Source organism: Chlorocebus sabaeus, chromosome 7 (assembly GCF_047675955.1).
Source record: "Chlorocebus sabaeus isolate Y175 chromosome 7, mChlSab1.0.hap1, whole genome shotgun sequence".
In the NCBI taxonomy this organism is placed as follows: Eukaryota; Metazoa; Chordata; class Mammalia; order Primates; family Cercopithecidae; genus Chlorocebus; species Chlorocebus sabaeus.
Window position 1 is genome coordinate 119747745 of NC_132910.1, and position 19091 is coordinate 119766835.

Genomic DNA, 19091 nt, shown 5'->3' on the forward strand with positions numbered 1-19091 from the left:
CTGCAGGGGTTGGGGAATAAGAAGCATGGCCTTTGTTCTAGAGATGTCATTTCATATTTAATTAGAGGGCCAGAGTGCCATTTTTTTTCTTTATAAACCCCAATCTCACTCTGCTGAGAAAATGTCCATTAAGTTGACAGTAGGCAGATCATTGGATCATCATCCTAACAAGTTTGGGAGTCATGTGCTCACGCTGGTGACCCTTCATGAACGAAAGAGCATGGGCAGGCCGGGGGCGGTGGCTCACGCCTGTAATCTCAGCCCTTGGGAAACCAAGGCGGGCGGATCATCTGAGGTCTGGAGTTCAAGACCCCCCAGCTTGGGCAACATGACAAAACCCCGTTTCTACTAAAAATGCAAAAAAATTAGCCAGGCGTGATGGCAGACGCCAGTAGTCCCAGCTACTCGGGAGGCTGAGGCAGGAGAATCGCTTGAACCTGGGAGGTGGAGGTTGCAGTGAGCTGAGATTGTGCAGTGGCACTCCAGCCTGGGCGACAGAGCGAGATTCCATCTCAGAAAAAAAAAAAAAAAAAAAAAAAAAGGAAAAAAGAAAAAGAAAAGAGCACAGTCAATGTTAAAATCGAGACATGCGTGGAAGAGACAGGCCTGATGTTTGGGGAAGTGCAGGTCCGCCTTGCATGGAAGTCAGCAGTCCATTCAACCAAACCAAAACTTTCAGTAGAATTCCCCAATTCGCTTACTGAATCCACTCTCTTCATCTATTTTTTGAAGGACATGAAGCAAAAGAAACTTCAAAATTAAATAAATTGGCTGGGTACAATGCTCACACCTGTAATCCCAGCACTTTGGGAGGCCAAGGCAGGAGGATTGCTTGAGCCCAGGAGTTTGAGACCAGCCTTGGCAATATGGTGAGACCCAGTCTCTACAAGAAGTTAGCTGGGGCATAGTGACAGATGCCTGTAGTTCTAGCTACTCAGGTGGCTGAGGCAGGAAGATCGCTTGAGCCCAGGAGTTTGACGCTGCAGTGAGCCGTGATGGTGCCACTGCACGCTAGCCTAGGTAACACAGAGAAATCCTATATCAAAAATAAGTAGGCCCACGCCTGTAATTCCAGCACTTTGGGAGGCTGAGGCGGGCGGATCACGAGGTCAGGAGATGGAGACCATCCTGGTCAACATGGTGAAACCCCCTCTCTACTAAAAATACAAAAAATTAGCCGGGTGGGGTGGCGGGCGCCTGTAGTCCCAGTTACATGGGAGGCTGAGGCAGGAGAATGACGTGAACCCGGGAGGCGGAGCTTGCAGTGAGCTACGATCGCGCCACTGCACTCCAGCCTGGGCGACAGAGCAAGGCTCCATCTCAAAAAAAACAAAAACAAAACCAAAAAAATTAGCCGGATATGGTGGTGGGCACCTGTAGTCCCAGGTACTCGGGAAGCTGAGGCAGGAGAATTGCTTGAACCAGGGAGGTGGCGGTTGCAGTAAGCCGAGATAATGCCATTGCACTCCAGTCTGGCGACAGAACCAGACTCTGTCTTTAAACAAAAAATAAAAAGCCGGGCGCAGTGGCTCACGCCTGTAATCCCAGCACTTTGGGAGGCCAAGGCGGGTGGATCACGAGGTCAGGAGATCAAGACCATCCTGGCTAACACGGTGACTAAAAATATAAAAAATTAGCCGGGCGAGGTGGCAGGCACCTATAGTCCCAGCTACTTGGGAGGCTGAGGCAGGAGAATGGCGTGAACCCAGGAGACGGAGTTTGCAGTGAGCCGAGATCGTGCCACTGCACTCCCGCCTGGGCGACAGAGTGAGACTCCGTCTCAAAGAAAAAAATTTAAAAAGTAAATAAAATGAAGGAAATAATCTGTGTTGCTCGCAGTTAAGATGTTTTCATGTATCTGGTAGGGTTTCTAACACAATCAAGTTCTAAGTTTGTGCCTCCAAACGAGAAGCTGGATACAGGACTGCAATGCTCTGTTTTTGTTTTTGTTTTTGACTTTTTGTGGGTGATCACTTAAAAATAAGTTTTAGGAAGGCGTGGTGGCTCATGCCTGTAATTCCAGCACTTTGGGAAGCCAAGGCAGGAGGAATACTTGAGGCCAGGAGTTCAAGACTGGCATTGGTAACATAGCGAGACCCTGTCTCTATACACACACACAAAATATTTTATTCTTTAAAATGGAAGTGTCCAATATGGTAGCCATTAGACACTGTGGCTACTTAAATTTAAATTGGGCCAGGTGCACTGGCGCATGCCTGGGGATCCCAGCTACTTGGGAAGCTGAGGTGGGAGGATCGCCTGAGCCTGGGAGGTCAAGGCTGCGGTGAGCTGTCATTGTGCCACTGCACTCCAGCCTGGGTCCTCATTACCACCGCCCCCAAAAAAGATAAAAAGACCAATAAAAATTCACTTCCTGGCTTCTTCGGTTTCCTTGTTAAAAAAAAAAAAAAAAAAAAAATTCGGCCGGGCGCGGTGGCTCAAGACTGTATTCTCAGCACTTTGGGAGGCCGAGACGGGCGGATCACGAGGTCAGGAGATCGAGACCATCCTGGCTAACACGGTGAAACCCGTCTCTACTAAAAAATACAAAAATCTAGCCGGGCGAGGTGGCGGGCGTCTGTAGTCCCAGCTACTCGGAGGCTGAGGCAGGAGAAGGGCGTGAACCCGGGAGGCGGAGCTTGCAGTGAGCTGAGATCGGGCCACTGCACTCCAGCCTGGGAGACTGAGCAAGACTCCGTCTCAAAAAAAAAAAAAAAAAAAAAAAAAAAAAATTCACTTCCTCAGGCACAGCAGCCACATTTCAAGGGTTCAGTACATCCTCATCACTGTTCCGAGTTCTGTTGGATAGTGCTGCTCTAGAAAAGACAGACTGATAAAGTTTTTCTCCTATGCTCACATTTATATATTCAGAATGCTCATTTATGTAGCAATTTAAAGTTTTAAAATGTCATCAGACTGATTTTTTTTTTTTTTTTTTGAGACAGAGTCTTGCTCTATTGCCCAGGCTGGAGTGCAGTGGTGCTATCTCGGCTCACTGCAACCTCCGCCTCCTGGGTTCAAGTGATTCTCCTGCCTTAGGTAGCTGGGACTACAGGTCTGCACCACCATGCCCAGCTAATTTTTGTATTTTTAGTAGAGACAGGTTTCATCACATTGGCCACGATGGTCTTGATCTTCTGACCTCGTGATCCTCCCGCCTCGGCTACCCAAAGTGCTTGGGATTACAGGCGTGAGCCACCGTGCCCGGCTGTCCGACTGTTTTAGCTACCAATTAGGCCTCCTGATTTCATGGCCACCTGAATGCAACAGATTGGTCCCCTTCGATGGTGCATCTTCACAGACTCCACCTTCAAATATAATTGAATTCTTTGGAAGTTAAACTTGAGAATCTGCAGGAAGAGCTATAGAATGGTTATAGTCACAGTGCCAGCGAGGACCCTCTGAATTTCACATCTTCCTTGCTTTCTGCTTTGTGAGAGAAGTCTTGTTTTCGTTGTTTCTCTTCACCCTCCTGCCTAAAGAAGCTCTATTGAGGGGTGTGGCATTAAGGCTGGAAGGCCCCTTTGTTCCACGTGAACCAACAGGAGTGGGTGAGGTCTGTGAACTCCTATTTGCCAAGCAGACAACCCTTGCTCTTGCTCTCTCATCTTCCAATACCTGGATGCTGAGCTACCTGTTATCTGAATCTGTCTCCATGGACGTTTAGTAATGTGCTTGACTAGAACAGCTGACAACCCCTCTGGCAGCTTCTGTACCAGGAGACACAGCAGTGACAGCCACCTGAGGAAGTCCTGCCTTGTTTCAGGTTTGTCCTCAGAGGAGACCCCAGTGTGGATGCGTGTGCCATAGATTCACCTTTGGTTGATACTTTTCCTTAGCTTCGCACCATGGAAGGAGTCTCTCAGGGTTTCTGCATCTTGGGAATACATGCAGAGGCCCCAGTAGCATCTTATTATTGATTTAGATACATGTACAATTTATATTGTACGGCCTTTTTCATGGGTTCCAGTGCACCATAAAATAAGTCAGTTGGTTCTCAATTTCCCAAAGTAATGGCAGAGAAGTAGAAGTTAATCCTTTGTGGAAAGGCAACCTCAGGGCTATCTTGAATTCTTAATGTGTTCTGAATACTTATAAAAGGAGAAGAAATTTGCTAAGGCTGTCTAAATGACCTCATTTTTCTGTCTGCTTTTGAACTCAACCATTAAATAATAATTCTCACCAACGTGGGTATCCTCTGTTTTCTAATTTCAAATATCTCATTTTCCTAAAGCAATTTTAATATTTGTCTCCTCCTTTCTTCACTCTCTCCCTTCTAAATATACAGCTTCCATAGAAGGTCAGGGGCTTTACTTTTGATACAGGAGTTAAGAAGAAATTACTTAGACAGATAGTGAGGGCACGGAAGTCCTTGGTAAGGCTTTTGTTTTTAATGAAAAGCAGCCCCAAATCATTTTTAACAAAGAGCAGCCTGTAAAATCTAGTTGCAGGCATAGATGCCGGCAGTTGTGCCAATCATGTTCCAGAGGGCAGCTCCATCTTCCCTTCTCTTCGTCAGCCACGTGTACAGTAAGGAGGAGACAAGATGGCCCCGGCCAAGGGGAAAGTTCATTTGCATAATAAAATTAGGGTGGGGCTGCCAGCCTTCCCTGCGCACTATGTAAACATCTTGCCGGATCAAACCAATCTGTGAGCCCTGTGTAAATCAGACAGCGCCACTTCACACCTGGCTATAAAATCCAGCGCATCCCCTGCTGGCTGGTCTTTTTCCTCTTGGAAGTCCCGTCTCTCACTAGGGAGAGAGCTGTTTTCCTTTCTCTTGCCTATTAAACCTCCGCTCCTAACCTCCTGGTGAGCGTCTGTGTCCTAAATTTTCCTGGGGCGAGAAGACGAACCCCAGGTATTTACCCCAGACAACGGAGCCACTTCACTTTGATGTGTCTGTTTTCTGATGAGACTTTAATGTACTTTAAGTTAGCACAAGGTCTCATCTTCAATGGTAATGCAACCATCATTCCAGTTTCTTTCCATATATTGTATTCATATAGAAGCTAACAGGTATATATATTCTCTCTCCTCCTAACATTTTACTAAATGGTAGCATACTCTACCTTATCTTTTCTGTTTAGCTATCTCAAAGATGCTTCCATACCCATGCATAAAGAAATTCCTCATTCTTTTTTTTTATGGTTATGCAGAATATACTGCTGTATAGATTTACTGTAATCCATTTACCATTAATATTGGTAAATATTTAGGTCGTTTCCAATATTTTGCTATTATAAACAACACTGCAAAGAATATGGTACTGTCATTTTACACTTGATGAGTAAGTATATTGGGACAAATTCTTAAAAGTAGAATGGGTAAACAACATTTGTAATTTTGGTATTTTCTATCTATATTGCTTTCCCTATACATTTTTTGAAATTACATTGTCAGCAAAATACTGAATGTCCCTCATTTAGCCAAGTTATTTCAAATTTTTAGAAATTTCCCATTTTATAGGTAAAAAATATTCCATTGTTGTTAACTGCATTTACATTATGAATTAGGTGGAACATCTTTTAGTGTATATATATAAATAATATAGAAATCATACATACATATGAATATATATTTTTAATGAACTGTCAGTTTATATTGATACCAGTCAGGTTGGTGGTTGCTAAGACTACAGTAGCTTGGACTCAAGAGGTTTATTCTCAAATAAATCATACTTAGAGATGAGTAGTTCAGCCTGGCATGAAGGCTCAAGTTTACTGGGGTATCATATTCCTTCCTTCCTTTCTTTCTCCACCACATGAGTACATCTCTTGCATCTTAAAAGTCACTGTTATATGTAAAATGTTTATTTAGAAACAGAATGCTTGTTCCTTGGTACTGCAAGGAAAAATCAGCAAGCAGACAAAAAGTTCTCCCAGCGAGGCAATTTTACTCTGCAGATAGGGTGCTCTTCGCAGATGGAACAATGGCGAGAGCACACCTGAACAAAGGAGGGAAGCAATTTTTATCCCTTATGCAGCTTGTCCCTGCTACTGTGTCCTGTCTTCATTGGCTGGAGCCAGACTGCACAATCTAAACTAAAACCTGATTGGCTAATAATTTAAAACTTTCCTAAATAGGTAAAGGCAAGGGAGAACAAAGGAAAAGAGGAAGTTGCTTATGCCAAACAGGGAAAGGGCATAAGCTGCAAGCTGGAATGTGCCTGTGAGCATGTCTAGCACAAATATCTCAGTTAAGATACAGACATAGAATGTCCTATGTGCCTTGCGAGCATGTCTAACAGCTACATAGGCTAGGGCTTAACAAAGAGTTATTAGCACAAAGCAAGGAGGCTTGAAGGAAGTTAATCTTTAAATTATTTCTAACATTTATGATTTACTATTATCCTTTAACAAGAAGGGAAACTTTGAAGAGGAAATCCTTCACTTTCTACAATCCCACAATAAATCACTTTTATTTAGAAAGGGTGCTCTTGCCATTGTTCCATCTGCTAAGAGCACCCTTTCTGCAGAAAGTAAAATTGCCTTGCTGAGAGAACTTTTGTCTGAATGCTGATTTTTCCTTGTGGTACCTCGGAACAAGCATTCTGTTTCCAACAGTCACCTATGTTCTGACGATAACTTAATTTTTTTTTTTTTGAGACAGAGTCTTGCTCTTCTTGCCTAGGCTGGAGCGTAGTGGTGCGATCTTGGCTCACTGCAACCTCTGCCTCCCAGGTTCAAGTGATTCTCCTACCTCAGCCTCCTGAGTAGCTGGAATTACAGGCATGTGCCACCACGCTCGGCTAATTTTTGTATTTTTAGTAGAGACAGGGTTTCACCATGTTGGCCAGGCTGGTCTTGAACTCCTAACCTCAGGCAATCCACCCACCTTGGCCTCCCAAAATGTTGGGATTACAGGTTGTGAGCCACTGCACCTGGCCTCCTCCCCCTTTTACAAAGCCTTACCAGAAGTTCCCTGTGACACTTTTGCTCGTGTCTCAGCAAGAACTTAGTAACATGGCTGCACCTAACCTTAAGGGAGACTGGAAAATGAGTTTTTTTGTTTTTCTGAGACTGAGTCTGCCTCTGTGGCCCAGGCTGGAGTGCAGTGGGGCGACCTCTGCTCACTGTAACCTCCACCTCCAGGTTCAAATGATTCTCGTGCCTCAGCCTCCCAAGTAGCTGAGACTGCAGGCATGCACCACCACATGTGGCTAATTTTTGTATTTTAGTAGAGACGGGGTTTCACAATGTTGGTTGGCCAGGCTGGTCTCAAAACTCCTGACCTCAGGTGATCTGCCTGCCTTGGTCTCCCAAAGCACTGGGATTATAGGCATGAGCCACCACACCCTGACGAACATGAACTTTTTAACTAAACAGAAAGCCCGGATATCAGTTAATAAGAAAAAATAAAATGAAAATATTCAGAGACAATTGGCAATTTCTGTCACAAATGCTTGGTAAATGTTACTTTGGGGTTTTTGTTCTTATTTGTAGAAGTTTTTTTATAAGTAAAGGAAATTATCTCTTTGCCTGCTATAGGACTTAACAAATAATTTATTTCATTGTCTATTCTTTTGACTTCAATTATGGTATTTTGTCATGTAACTATTTTGTTTTTTTGTACAATTTATCAAGGTTTTTTTTTTTTTTTTTTAATAGTCTCTAAATTTTGAATCATATTTAGGAATGCCTTCTCATGCCAAAGTCTATCATGGTTTCTTCTAGTACTTTCACAAGGATTCAGAGCTTGAAAGATTCAACCCCAAGGTCAAAGACCTCTTGGAACCAAATTTCTTATCTAAGGTATAGGCAATAGAAGTGGCAGCTGGCTCACTGGTTACTGGCCGGGATAATTCCAGTATCTTTGTAGACTTATTAGAGTAGTCTGACTCTATAATAGTATTGAATGGAGACTCAAAGATTAATGCCACTTGCAGGTGCCTGCAGCATGCTTACAGAGCCTGGATCATCACAGTACAGTAAGAATTTGCAATGAGTGAGATGCAGGTGCTGTTTCTGAAATGGAAAACTAGCCAAATCAGAAATTTATTAGTAGGAAACACAAAAGGAATCCAAGGGATGTTCATCTGCAAACCTGAGAGAAGGTATTCTAAAACTGTCACTGTTCACACTGGCAGGTGACTACTCACTCTAATAGCTCCTTCCTGCCTCTGGTGACACTAATGGGCAAGGCAAAGTCCCCCAGTATACCCCATTATAGCCTGCGGCCACAGGGAGTTAGCGAGGGCTACACCCCTTTGCTTGGACATGATTAATCTCTTATAAACATCTTATTGATTTTGGTAGGCTGCTAATTATTCTTCCTGGAAAAGAAGTAATTTAAATAGGATGCTACATTGATAATGACATAGTTTAATTGATTCAAACACATTTTTAAAAATTTGACGAATACATATAAAGAGTTGTTAGTCAAACATCTATTAAACTTAATCAAACATCTATTAAACACATTTTCCAAACCTGAATTCTAATGTTGTTTATAGCTCTGGATTGAAATATTCAGAGAATCGAATGTTCTTCTGGAGGTATGCAAATATGTTATATTATAGGAACAGAAAGTTAAATGCATAGCAGTTGGAAACATCACCTTAATTTGTTCCTTCTAAAACCAACTAGACCCTGAAAAGCATTATATCATATACTCCAAGAGAGTGAGATGAAATATTTGAAACCAGAGATAAAATTAATGCCACATATTAAAATAGCACTTTTCAAAAACAGTGAGATTATCTCTTTTGCTCCTCATCCTCACCCAGTGGGGCAGATGGGACACTAAAAGGAGGAAACTAAGTAATAATCAACTTGCCCAGGTGGCTACAGAGGTAGTTTTTGGCAAAGCTACAATACAACCTAGAATTCCTGATTTTCAATTCTGATAAGTCATTTGACAGTAGCCAAAAGTTAGTAGGAAAAGTTTTTACCATGACTTACATGGCCCTTTCATTTCACGGGAGATTAAAACCATGATGGGGGATTTTGTCCCCAAGCCATGCTGAGACTTACGGGTTATCATACCATTGGTTATAGGTCTGCTATTCCTTCTATGGCTAAGACAACTTCTAGCACTCACCAGATTATTTTAGTAACTGGAAGAGGAAGAGGGGAACGCAAGTGCCATACATGACCTTGTGTGACTCCACAAACTCTTCTTAAGCTTCTCGGAAAAATAAACAAGGTTTGTTAGTTGTAGAGGTAAAATGTGTCACAATCACCAAATTGATTCCTGTAGACATCTTCCGTTTGAGGTGTATGCAAAAAATTCTTATAAGGTACAAATTAGGTCAAATGTGTCCTGGGTTTTTTGTTTTTCAAAAAAGCAAAATTTTAAGGATTGACACAGGGACATACAAAGGTTGAACATCAAATTTTAATCTTGAAACCTTTTATCTAGTCCTCAAATTATTAACATGAAAAGGAATGATAAATTGCAATTTTATCATTACCATATCACTGTGTAACAAGCCCTTGTTACAAAATCTCCCTCTACTGTCTCCAAAAAACCAATAGAAAACCCATACATTATATTACCTAATGATCTATTAACAGATGAAATTTTAACCAACTTTATACCAGGAAACTATGAACAGAGGTACTTCAATCACATAGCTTAAAATATGGAGAAAAGACAGGTAAAAAAATTATCTTAACCTGTAGTAGTCTTTTTTCTTTTTAAAATTTTTATAAAATACACTAATTTCCCAAAATAAAGAATATTATGACACATTGGTGTCAACTTACACAGATGAAAGCTGATGCCAGCTTTTTTTCCTAACTAAAGTTCATTTCACCAAACCTTTATATATTACATGAATATCCAAGTAAAGTTTTTTTTTTAAAAATTCAACACACAGGAACATAATATACAGTGTTTTATTTTTTTAAAAAAAGGTTAATTTAGGAATGATTTCATCTTCAACCACATAATGTATCTTTTTAAGACCATGAAACCTCTTGTCATTGCAAGACTTTTCAGTTCATGTTTCTATTTCCCAGTTTTAATTCTTAAAAGAAAAAAAAAGATGAAAGGGTTTATTGTCTATTTTCCATGAGAAAACTGTGGTAAGGATCTTACTCATTACCAGGCTGTCTCCCCTCCTTTTGTTTTCCGGACTACCCAGATCCATGACTGTGTGGCACCGTAATGAAATCGGTGGGAGAGGCCAATGACATCAAAGAATGGATATAAAAAGACAGGCTCGTCTGGATCCCGCCACAATTGTGAGGTGTGGGCAAACTCACTCCCACCAAGCCTTCCAGAGCTCCACAGTCACAGGAGTAGTCTCCCGGTTAACTCATCCTTGATGTCTGTCTGCTGGGAGGACATAAAACACCGTTTCCACTAATGACTCGTGTAGTGGCTAATGCATGCCTCAGCCAGAGAGGGAACAAGTGCACTGAAGAGACCTTGGTCAGTAGTGGCTTTGGGGTAGAGAAGAGAACACTGTTTATTTTTACACCTCCTGAATTGGTCAATTCTGAGTACAAACTCACCTTAACAGGAAATCACAATGAAATATACACACCATGCACAGTCTATATTACTGTGGGAATCCAGTAACACATGCAAGACGTGGGGAAAGAATCACAATGGATGAATATGAACTTTTCACAGTGTTTCTTATAGCCTTTGACTTAACACGAGTGCATCACTTACCACCACTATCTCACAAATGTTTTACTTGTGTCCTGGGCATGCAGGTCCGTTGGGATAAAATGGGAAATGACGCTTCATAGCCATTCTCAGGCAGTGACAGTGACATAGCCATTCTCAGACAGTGAGTACAACTTCAATTTCCCCTACTTTTCAACCAAACAATTGGGCTGCTTCTGCTATAAAACTAAATATATTTCTGAATACATTTTGTTCAAGTGTTTGTGCTGTATTCTTCCTCATTGTTTCAGTCATTTCATTCTAGGAAAATTAAAAACCCACACAATTAAATTGAGGACTAGGTCTTCAGGGTGATTCCTACCAAACTAGAAAGAGAGGGAATCACTAAATTCTCTGCTCTCAAGTTTCTGTCTCTCTACCCCAGGCCCTAATCGATACGGATTCATTTGTATATTTGGTTTCCCAAAGAAGAAAACCAAATTAGAGAACTGGGATTTCTATCTTAAAGAAGCAAAACATAACCCCAAAATATAATGGTAGCAGGGAGGAGGAGAGGGGAAAATGCATTTATTCTAGGTCAAAACAAATCTCTTGCTCTCAACAGGAGATAATCCAGCTTCTCCTTAGCTATCATTTCATAAATTAATAATTTCTTAAAATCATAATCCAAAGAACGTATCTATTATACGAAAAGTTCAAGTTTAAAAAAGCAAATAAATTAGTTAAGCCTTGTAAACAATTGTCCATTTTAGCTATATATCTTAAAAAAAAAAAGGTTTCTCTGTGTAGTAAATCAGACAGTACAAGGCACACCTTACACATCCGATGCCAGACTAATAAAACCCACACAAACATTTTCTTCACTCTGCTCACTGGGGTAACTGTGCTGGGGCATCGGCGTGACATACCAATCCTTTGCCCATCTCCTGACCATCTGGAAGTCCACAAATGTGCTCTTTCTGTTAAACTGCTTTGTGCTATTTTGTTGTGTGAAGTGATCTGAAGCCTCCTCAGTGTCAGTTTCCTCATATGTTTTCCACAAAGCTTCCTGGGAAAAGGCCAGTTTTCCCATTACGTTGTAATGTGCCTTTGAACCAGCCATCCTCTCGTTTTTTATGAACAAACACGATATCTCCTTCTTTAAGTTCAAGTTCTGCCTCACTCTGAGGAGGATAGGAAACCACCACCCTGTGCCTAGGAAAGAAAGAGATTTTGGTTAAGGCAAATCAAAGCAGTGATTTTAAAAAATGGTGTACTTACTGTTAGTCTGCACGAACCTCAACATAAACAGGAAATAACATTAATTTGTTCATGATTGTAAAACAACTCAAAATGCTGCTATTTTCTGCTTAGTATAGACTTGGTACTAACGAAGATCAGATTTGGTTATCTGCGTCAACCCACTACTGATGGCCCAGACTGGTTCATCTGAGTGACCTTAACAAGGACAGCCATCCTTGTTCCCTCCTAGTGTTTGTATCTTGGCCATAAAGGAGAGTTTCGTTTCATTTCCTGGGAGGGGTATCATTTCTGTCCCTCCCTCTTCTCCAAGGAAACAGGAGTGAATTTATTTGATTGGTGAGACTGGGAGAAGTAGCTGAGCAGGCGGGTTTCAGTCCTCCCTGAACCGCCTGTGCACAGGCTGAGGAGGCTCTGCTCCATGTCTATGTTGTAAGCACACAGAGGTCAGGAAGGTGAGTCTGTCTCTGTGTCCCTGTGTCCCTTACACTGGGGTTTGACATGGGCGAGGCAGCAATTCTGAGGAAGGTAATCTGCCCCACACACCCAGATTATCCCTTGGGAAAGTAGTCCCAAGGTCCAGATGTGGAGGGGAGGGCTGTGGCCACAAATTCAATCCAACATGACCAGTAATGAGGTTGACATTCTCTTCTCCATCATTCTGACATTTGGGTCTGTTTCTCCTCGGTTCAGAATTTGGAGTTAGTGGGAAAGGTGTCATTATCGCTTAAAAACGGCAGAAGCCTAGTTGGTTTAATATTATCTATGCCCCTGCCTCCACGCTCCTTAGCTTTCCTAAGCAGAATTACAGCTTGTCGGAAGCCAGAGGGAGGTGACTTGTTTTACATTCCATATCCTTTTATCCTTCTCTATTTTTCCAGCATTATTTGTATTATTTCTCTCCTACTCCTCTTCTCAACAACAGAGGGGAAAGAATGGTGGTGTATGGTAGCCAGCCTCCAAGATGGCCCTAGTGATCTTTGCTTCCTGGTATTCACACTCTTGTGTGGTCTCCTCCTGTGATGCACAGGGATGACCTGTGTGACCAATGAAATGTTACGGAAATGACAGTGGCTGATTTCTGAGGCTAGATCATAAAAAGCATTGTGGCTTCCACTTTGCTTTCTCTTGGACCAGTCACTCAGGAAAATTGGCTGCCACGTTGTGAGGACACTCAACATCTCTATGGAGAGGAACCACATGGTAAGGCACTGAGGCCTCTTTCCAAAAGTCTAAACTAACCAGAAAAAGTGATGTGAATAAGCCACCTTAGAAGTGGATCCTCCAGCATGTGGAGAAATAGGAACACTTTTACACTGTTGGTGGGATTGTAAACTAGTTCAACCATTATGGAAAACAGTATGGCGATTCCTCAAGGATCTAGAACTAGATGTACCATATGACCCAGCCATCCCATTATTGGGTATATACCCAAAGGATTATAAATTATGCTGCTATAAGGACACATGCACACGTATGTTTATTGCAGCACTATTCACAATAGCAAAGACTTGGAATCAACCCAAATGTCCATCAGTGACAGATTGGATTAAGAAAATGTGGCACATATACACCATGGAATACTATGCAGCCATAAAAAAGGATGAGTTTGTGTCCTTTGTAGGGACATGGATGCAGCTGGAAACCATCATTCTTAGCAAACTATCACAAGAACAGAAAACCAAACACCGCATGTTCTCACTCGTAGGTGGGAACTGAACAATGAGATCACTTGGACTCGGGAAGGGGAACATCACACACCGGGGCCTATCATGGGGAGGGGGGAGGGGGGAGGGGGGAGGGATTGCATTGGGAGTTATACCTGATGTAAATGACGAGTTGATGGGTGCAGCACACCAACATGGCACAAGTATACATATGTAGCAAACCTGCACGTTGTGCACATGTACCCTACAACTTGAAGTTTAATAATAATAAATAAATTTAAAAAAAAAAAAAAAAAAAAAAAAAAAAAAAAAGAAGTGGATCCTCCAGCCCCAGTCAGCATCAGCTCAGGCTGATGTCTTGACTACAATCTCAAGAAATACTCTAAGCCAGAACCACCCAGATAAGCTGTTCCATAATTATGTGACCCACAGAAACTGTGAAATAATACATGCTTATTATTGTTTTAAGCCACGGAGTTTTGGGGGTAACTGGTTACATGGCAACAGATGACTAATAAATGTATCTTTCATTGTTTGATGCTAAGTAATGAGTAGTCAGTCATAAAGTTGATTCTGGGTTTCTACTTTCATTTCGTTCTCAAAGTCAGAAAATGAGTTTATAACCTCATGGGACCCACTGCTGACTGAAAGTGAAGAATGTTATGGCTTCAAAATGATAGGCAGAACAAATTCTACACAACGGTCCCCAAACTTCTGAAACCCATTACAGCCTGCTCCTTTCACCAATTCCCATTCCATAAAAACCAAAATCCATTTAAGAAAGACCACAGCAAGAGTCCCAGACTATAACTAAAAAAACACATCTCTGCAAAGGGTAAAGTGGCTGCTTGAACAACCTGAGCTCCTTTGGCACAGGGACCAAATTACTATCCAAGATATGAAGCAAAAGCACAGTAGGGAAGTTGGCTTATATCTGAGAAAGGTTCAGCTCATTCAAACATGAATATTCATAGACCACAAGGCTGGGGTTCGATCAAGCATGGAATGAGGAAGGAAGCATGGCACTGTGGGAGAAACACTGGCCTAAGGCTTGACACAGCCTTTAAGGTCAGTTAGAGCAGCTTAACTTTGGGCCAGTTATCTCAGCTCTCAGTCTGTTTCCTCATCTGTAGAATAGGACTGTAATGAGTTAAACAAGTATGATGCTCTTCGTACGGTGTCTGACAAAGAGTTCTACCCTAAAATATTAGCTCCCATGATGATCATATGGCTTAGGCAAGAGTAGGCAGAGGCCTGCCCCCTCAAGGAGCTGAAGGATGGGCCAGTCAGTGGCTGGACGTCTCTAACAAGGAAACGAACTCAGGCCACAACCTAAAGCATTTCCTGAAAATGAAATCTGACAAACTTTAGATCGACACAGTTAGGGTTTTTGAATCCCTTCTTTGATATCTTTATTTTATTTTGAGACAGGCTTGCTTTGTTGCCCAGGCTGGTGTGCAGTGATGCAATCACAGCTCACTGTAGCCTTGACCTCCCAGGCTTAACTGATCTTCCTACGTCAGCCTTCCAGCTGGGACTACAGGTGTGTGCCACCAAACCTGGCTAATCTTTTTACTTTTCATAGAGATGGCATCTCACTATATTGCCCAGGCTGGTCTTGAACTCCTGGGCTCAAGCAATCTTCCAGCCTCAGCCCCATAAATTGCTGGGATTATAGACATCAGCAGCTACACCCGGCCCTCTGACACCTTTATAAGCAAGACAAATAATTGCATCACGAATTTATCTGAAAGAAGGATCCAGACGACATTTCTCAAGTCTAATGTCAACATGCTAAAAATCCATGGAAAAAGCAATGATGTAGATGCCATGTGGCATAAGTTAAAAATTTAAGGGAAAGTTTTATAATTCTGGGAAAAAATGTGCAAGTGCCTCAAAACATATTCAGAATAGATTTCTCATGAGATATATTCCCTACTTGTTCTCTGTGAGCTGCCTTAAAGGTGAAATGGAATAAAAATGGTTATTGAAAAACTTGAAGTGAATTAGATTAATATATGCATTTTATAAAATGCACTAAACCAATTTTGTAAAAAAAAAATTCTGAACTAGAACTGCTGCTGGGCTAAGAACATACTCTTCCTGCCAAGTTCCCAGTGGGAGCAAATTTTCATTGCTAAGTTTTATAAACCTCGGTGGGGGCGGGTGGAATGAGAAACTATGTGCATAATGGAAACTGTGACACAGTCTTGATCGTATGAAGGCTACCAGGTGCAGGAGTAATAGACTCTACTTAGAAATCTTCCAGCTCAGGTCCTGATCTTGAGCCTTGTGAGGTGGTGTGCAGTTTTCTAATACAGATTTGTAAGGCCAAATACTGGGCATAACTGGCCAACTATTTCAGGCATTGAAAGGCTTTGCCAAGTAGAACATTTACAGACCAACAAACAGATGTGACGCACAGCTGCAGAGGCCCTTTACATCTGCTGCTCCACCTTCTGCCTCACTCGGATTATGCTTTTCTCTATATGAACAGGGGTTTGGGGAAGTTCTGAACCTCAGGAGTCAATTAATACTCTCCTATGACCTACATGGGACCTGCTGATCTATCTTCAAAATCTGCACCCCATCCACTCCTCTTCATTGTCACTGTCACTATCCTGGTTGATGACCTCATTACCTTCCACCTAGTCAAATATAGTTTTTTTTTAAATTTTTATTTTTTTTTTTAAGATGGAGTTTCGCTCTTGTTGTCCAAGCTGGAGTGCAATGGCATGATCTCAGCTCACTGCAACCTCCGCCTCCTGGATTCAAGCGATTTTCCTGCCTCAGCCTCCTGAGTAGCTGGGATTACAGGCGTGTGCCACCACGCCTGACTAATTTTTATATTTTTAATAGAGGCAGGGTTTCAACATATTGGCCAGGCTGGTCTCTAACTCCTGACCTGGTGATCCACCTGCCTTGGCCTCCCAAAATGCTGTGATTACAGGTGTAAGCCACTGTGCCCGGCGTCCACCTGGTCAAATATCTACCTGTCTTTCTTGCTTCAAGTCTCTTCTTGTCCCCAACCCAGTCTATGCAGCGCTCACATACTAATATTCTTAAGTGGCAACTCTATTTGCAGCTACCCACTGCCAAAAAATCATTAACAGCTTTACAACGCCTGTGAGCAAGGTTAATCCTCAGCCTAGTATGCGAAGCCCTTGGTGATCAGGCCTTAATCTCTTTTTACCCAGCTGTAGCTACTATTATCACCACCAAAGTCCCAAACACTCCCCTAAGCCTGAACATGTTCCCTATACAGGGCCTTTACTTCCCCCACGCCATACCTTGGCTCATGCAGTTCCTTCCAGTGGGAATTTCCTTTGACATTATCTCTCCCATCCATACTCTATCATTCTCTCAAAGCCTGGCTCCAGTTCTCCCCTGTGAAATCTCCAGCCCCATGGCTGGAGGCAATTTCATGCCTGACTAAATCCCAGAGGCCTCCATGTATATGTCTTACGGCACTTAGCACAGTCTACATTGTATTATTACCATCTGTGTCCCTGTCTCGTTTATTCTACCAAACCATAAGCTGCTCGAAGGGTGAGATGATGCTAAATTCACTTTATATGCCTCATAGTACTTAGCATAGTACGTTTAATTCTTAATAAGCATGTCAAGTGGCAAAAAGAAAAGGCCTAATAGTATAGAAAAACTATTTCTTAAAATATACAAAGCTCCTTAAAAAGGAATGAAATTCTGACACGTGCTACAACAGGGATGAACCTTGCAAACGTTATGCTAAGTGAAATAAGCTGCATTCACACAGAAGGACGACTATCTTATGATTCCACTTTTGAGGTGCCCAGAAGTCACTTACGAGGACAGCAAGTAGAAGGGTGGTTGCAGGGCCTGGAGGAGGGTGAATGAAGAGTTAGTGCTTAATGAGTACAGATTCAGTTGAGGATAAGAAAAAGTTCTAGAAATGGATAGCAATGAATGGTTGTATGACATGAATGTACTTAATGCCACTGAATTGTACACTTGAAAAAATAAATTTTCATGTATACTTTACCACAATTAAATAAATAAGATATATGAATGAATAAAATTTTTTGTTTAAAAAAAAGGAAAAAAAAAAAGAAAAGAAAAGAAAAAAAGGAAAAATGTATAAAGCTGACTGGTACCTTGGTTGGAAAGCATCCCGTTCCCTTTGAACAAAGCACTGTGGAGGCATTACGGGGTGACCAGAGTGGCTCACAGACTGGTCCCTGAATGACCTCTGCCTCTTGGTGCCTGTGTGACCTTAACTTTTGGTGATAACTGCCAAGGTAGAATTCAAGAAACAGAGTCTTGCAATATAAAGAAACTCCACACACTTCCAGTGCTATGGTATTTTAGCTTCCATCTGAATGGGCATTTGCAGTCTTTTATTAGTATCCATTTCCTGCTTCCTTTATTTTTCTGGCCTCTCTGGTGTTCTCTGTAGTTCATACATTTTCATTTCTAATCGCCCCTGGTATAGCCCAAATTGGCTTCCATGTTGCTCTGGGAGGCACTCAGTCCATCACTCTGACCTGGGTGAGTAACCACTTACTGCTTTCTGCCAGTTGCCACAGCAATCTAATATTCAATTAAGTATTTCACTGGCAAAACCATACTAGTTCCCTTTGTAGCTTGCTCCAAGTCTAAGTAAATTACGTCCATTGCTTCACCCAGTGGGTTCATTGTCACTGATTCAAAGAAATTAATCATGCTGGTTAAGCCCAGCTGCCTTTCTGTAAATCTATCTCTATCCAATTTGTATGTTTCCAAGTGTTCTAGCTTAATCCCTGATCAAAGATCATACATAGGTTTTTTTTTTTCTTTTTTTTTTTCCAATTTAGGAGATAAACTTATAGGTATGTGGTTCTCAGTTTAATTCCTAAATTTAAAAATACACACAGATAAAGGTGACTTGCTGTGTCTCCCTGAACTCTTTATATATATATATATTTATTATTTTTCTTTGGAAGAAAAGTAAACCTGTCACATACTTTTATTTGCCATCCCTTCTGAAACATTTTCTTTCCACTTTCTCTTTGCAATTTCCTAATTATTTTCTCTCAATCCTTCTAAAATAGAGCCTAAAATATTTGTTCTATTATTTCTGCTGTCATCAATTATACATTTTCTGCCTCCAGGATATAGCGCTATTTCTTGCTTGTTTTCTTCAGTCTCTCTAACAAACACAGAAGAATCCTTTTGTTCCTCAGATAATTCTTTCTGCTGACACCAAGACCTGTCAACACATTTCAAGGTTCATCCTTTCTTACTATGAGATTGCTTAAGTCTTTATATCACGTGGTTGCTTCTTTCCATTGACAGCACCGGCTGCCCCAGTCACATTCTTTTTTTTTTTTTTTTTTGAGATGGAGTCTTGCTCTGTCACCCAGGCTGGATGGAGTGCAGTGGTGCGATTGTGGCTCACTGCAACCTCCGCCTCCCGGGTTCAAGCATTTCTCTGCCTCAGCCTCCCGAGTAGCTGGGATTACAGGTGCCTGCCACCACACCTGGCTATTTTTTTTTTTCCATTTTTAGTAGAGAAAGGGTTTCACCATGTTGGCCAGGCTGGTCTTGAACTCCTGACCTCGTGATCCACCCACCTCAGCCTCC

The 19091-nt window shown here is 41.8% G+C and overlaps 1 protein-coding gene across 2 annotated transcripts in view; it reads right to left on the reverse strand.

Moving 5' to 3' along the window:
- Positions 1-9321: 9321 nt before the first annotated feature.
- Positions 9322-19091, reverse strand: part of SH3RF1 (SH3 domain containing ring finger 1) — a 177083-nt gene continuing 167313 nt past the window's right edge. For both annotated transcript variants that reach the window (XM_008000233.3, XM_037993721.2), the window contains one exon: positions 9322-11778. In XM_008000233.3, coding sequence (XP_007998424.3) covers positions 11610-11778 — 169 coding nt within the window. In that variant the 3' untranslated portion in view covers positions 9322-11609. The remainder of the gene's footprint in view (positions 11779-19091) is intronic.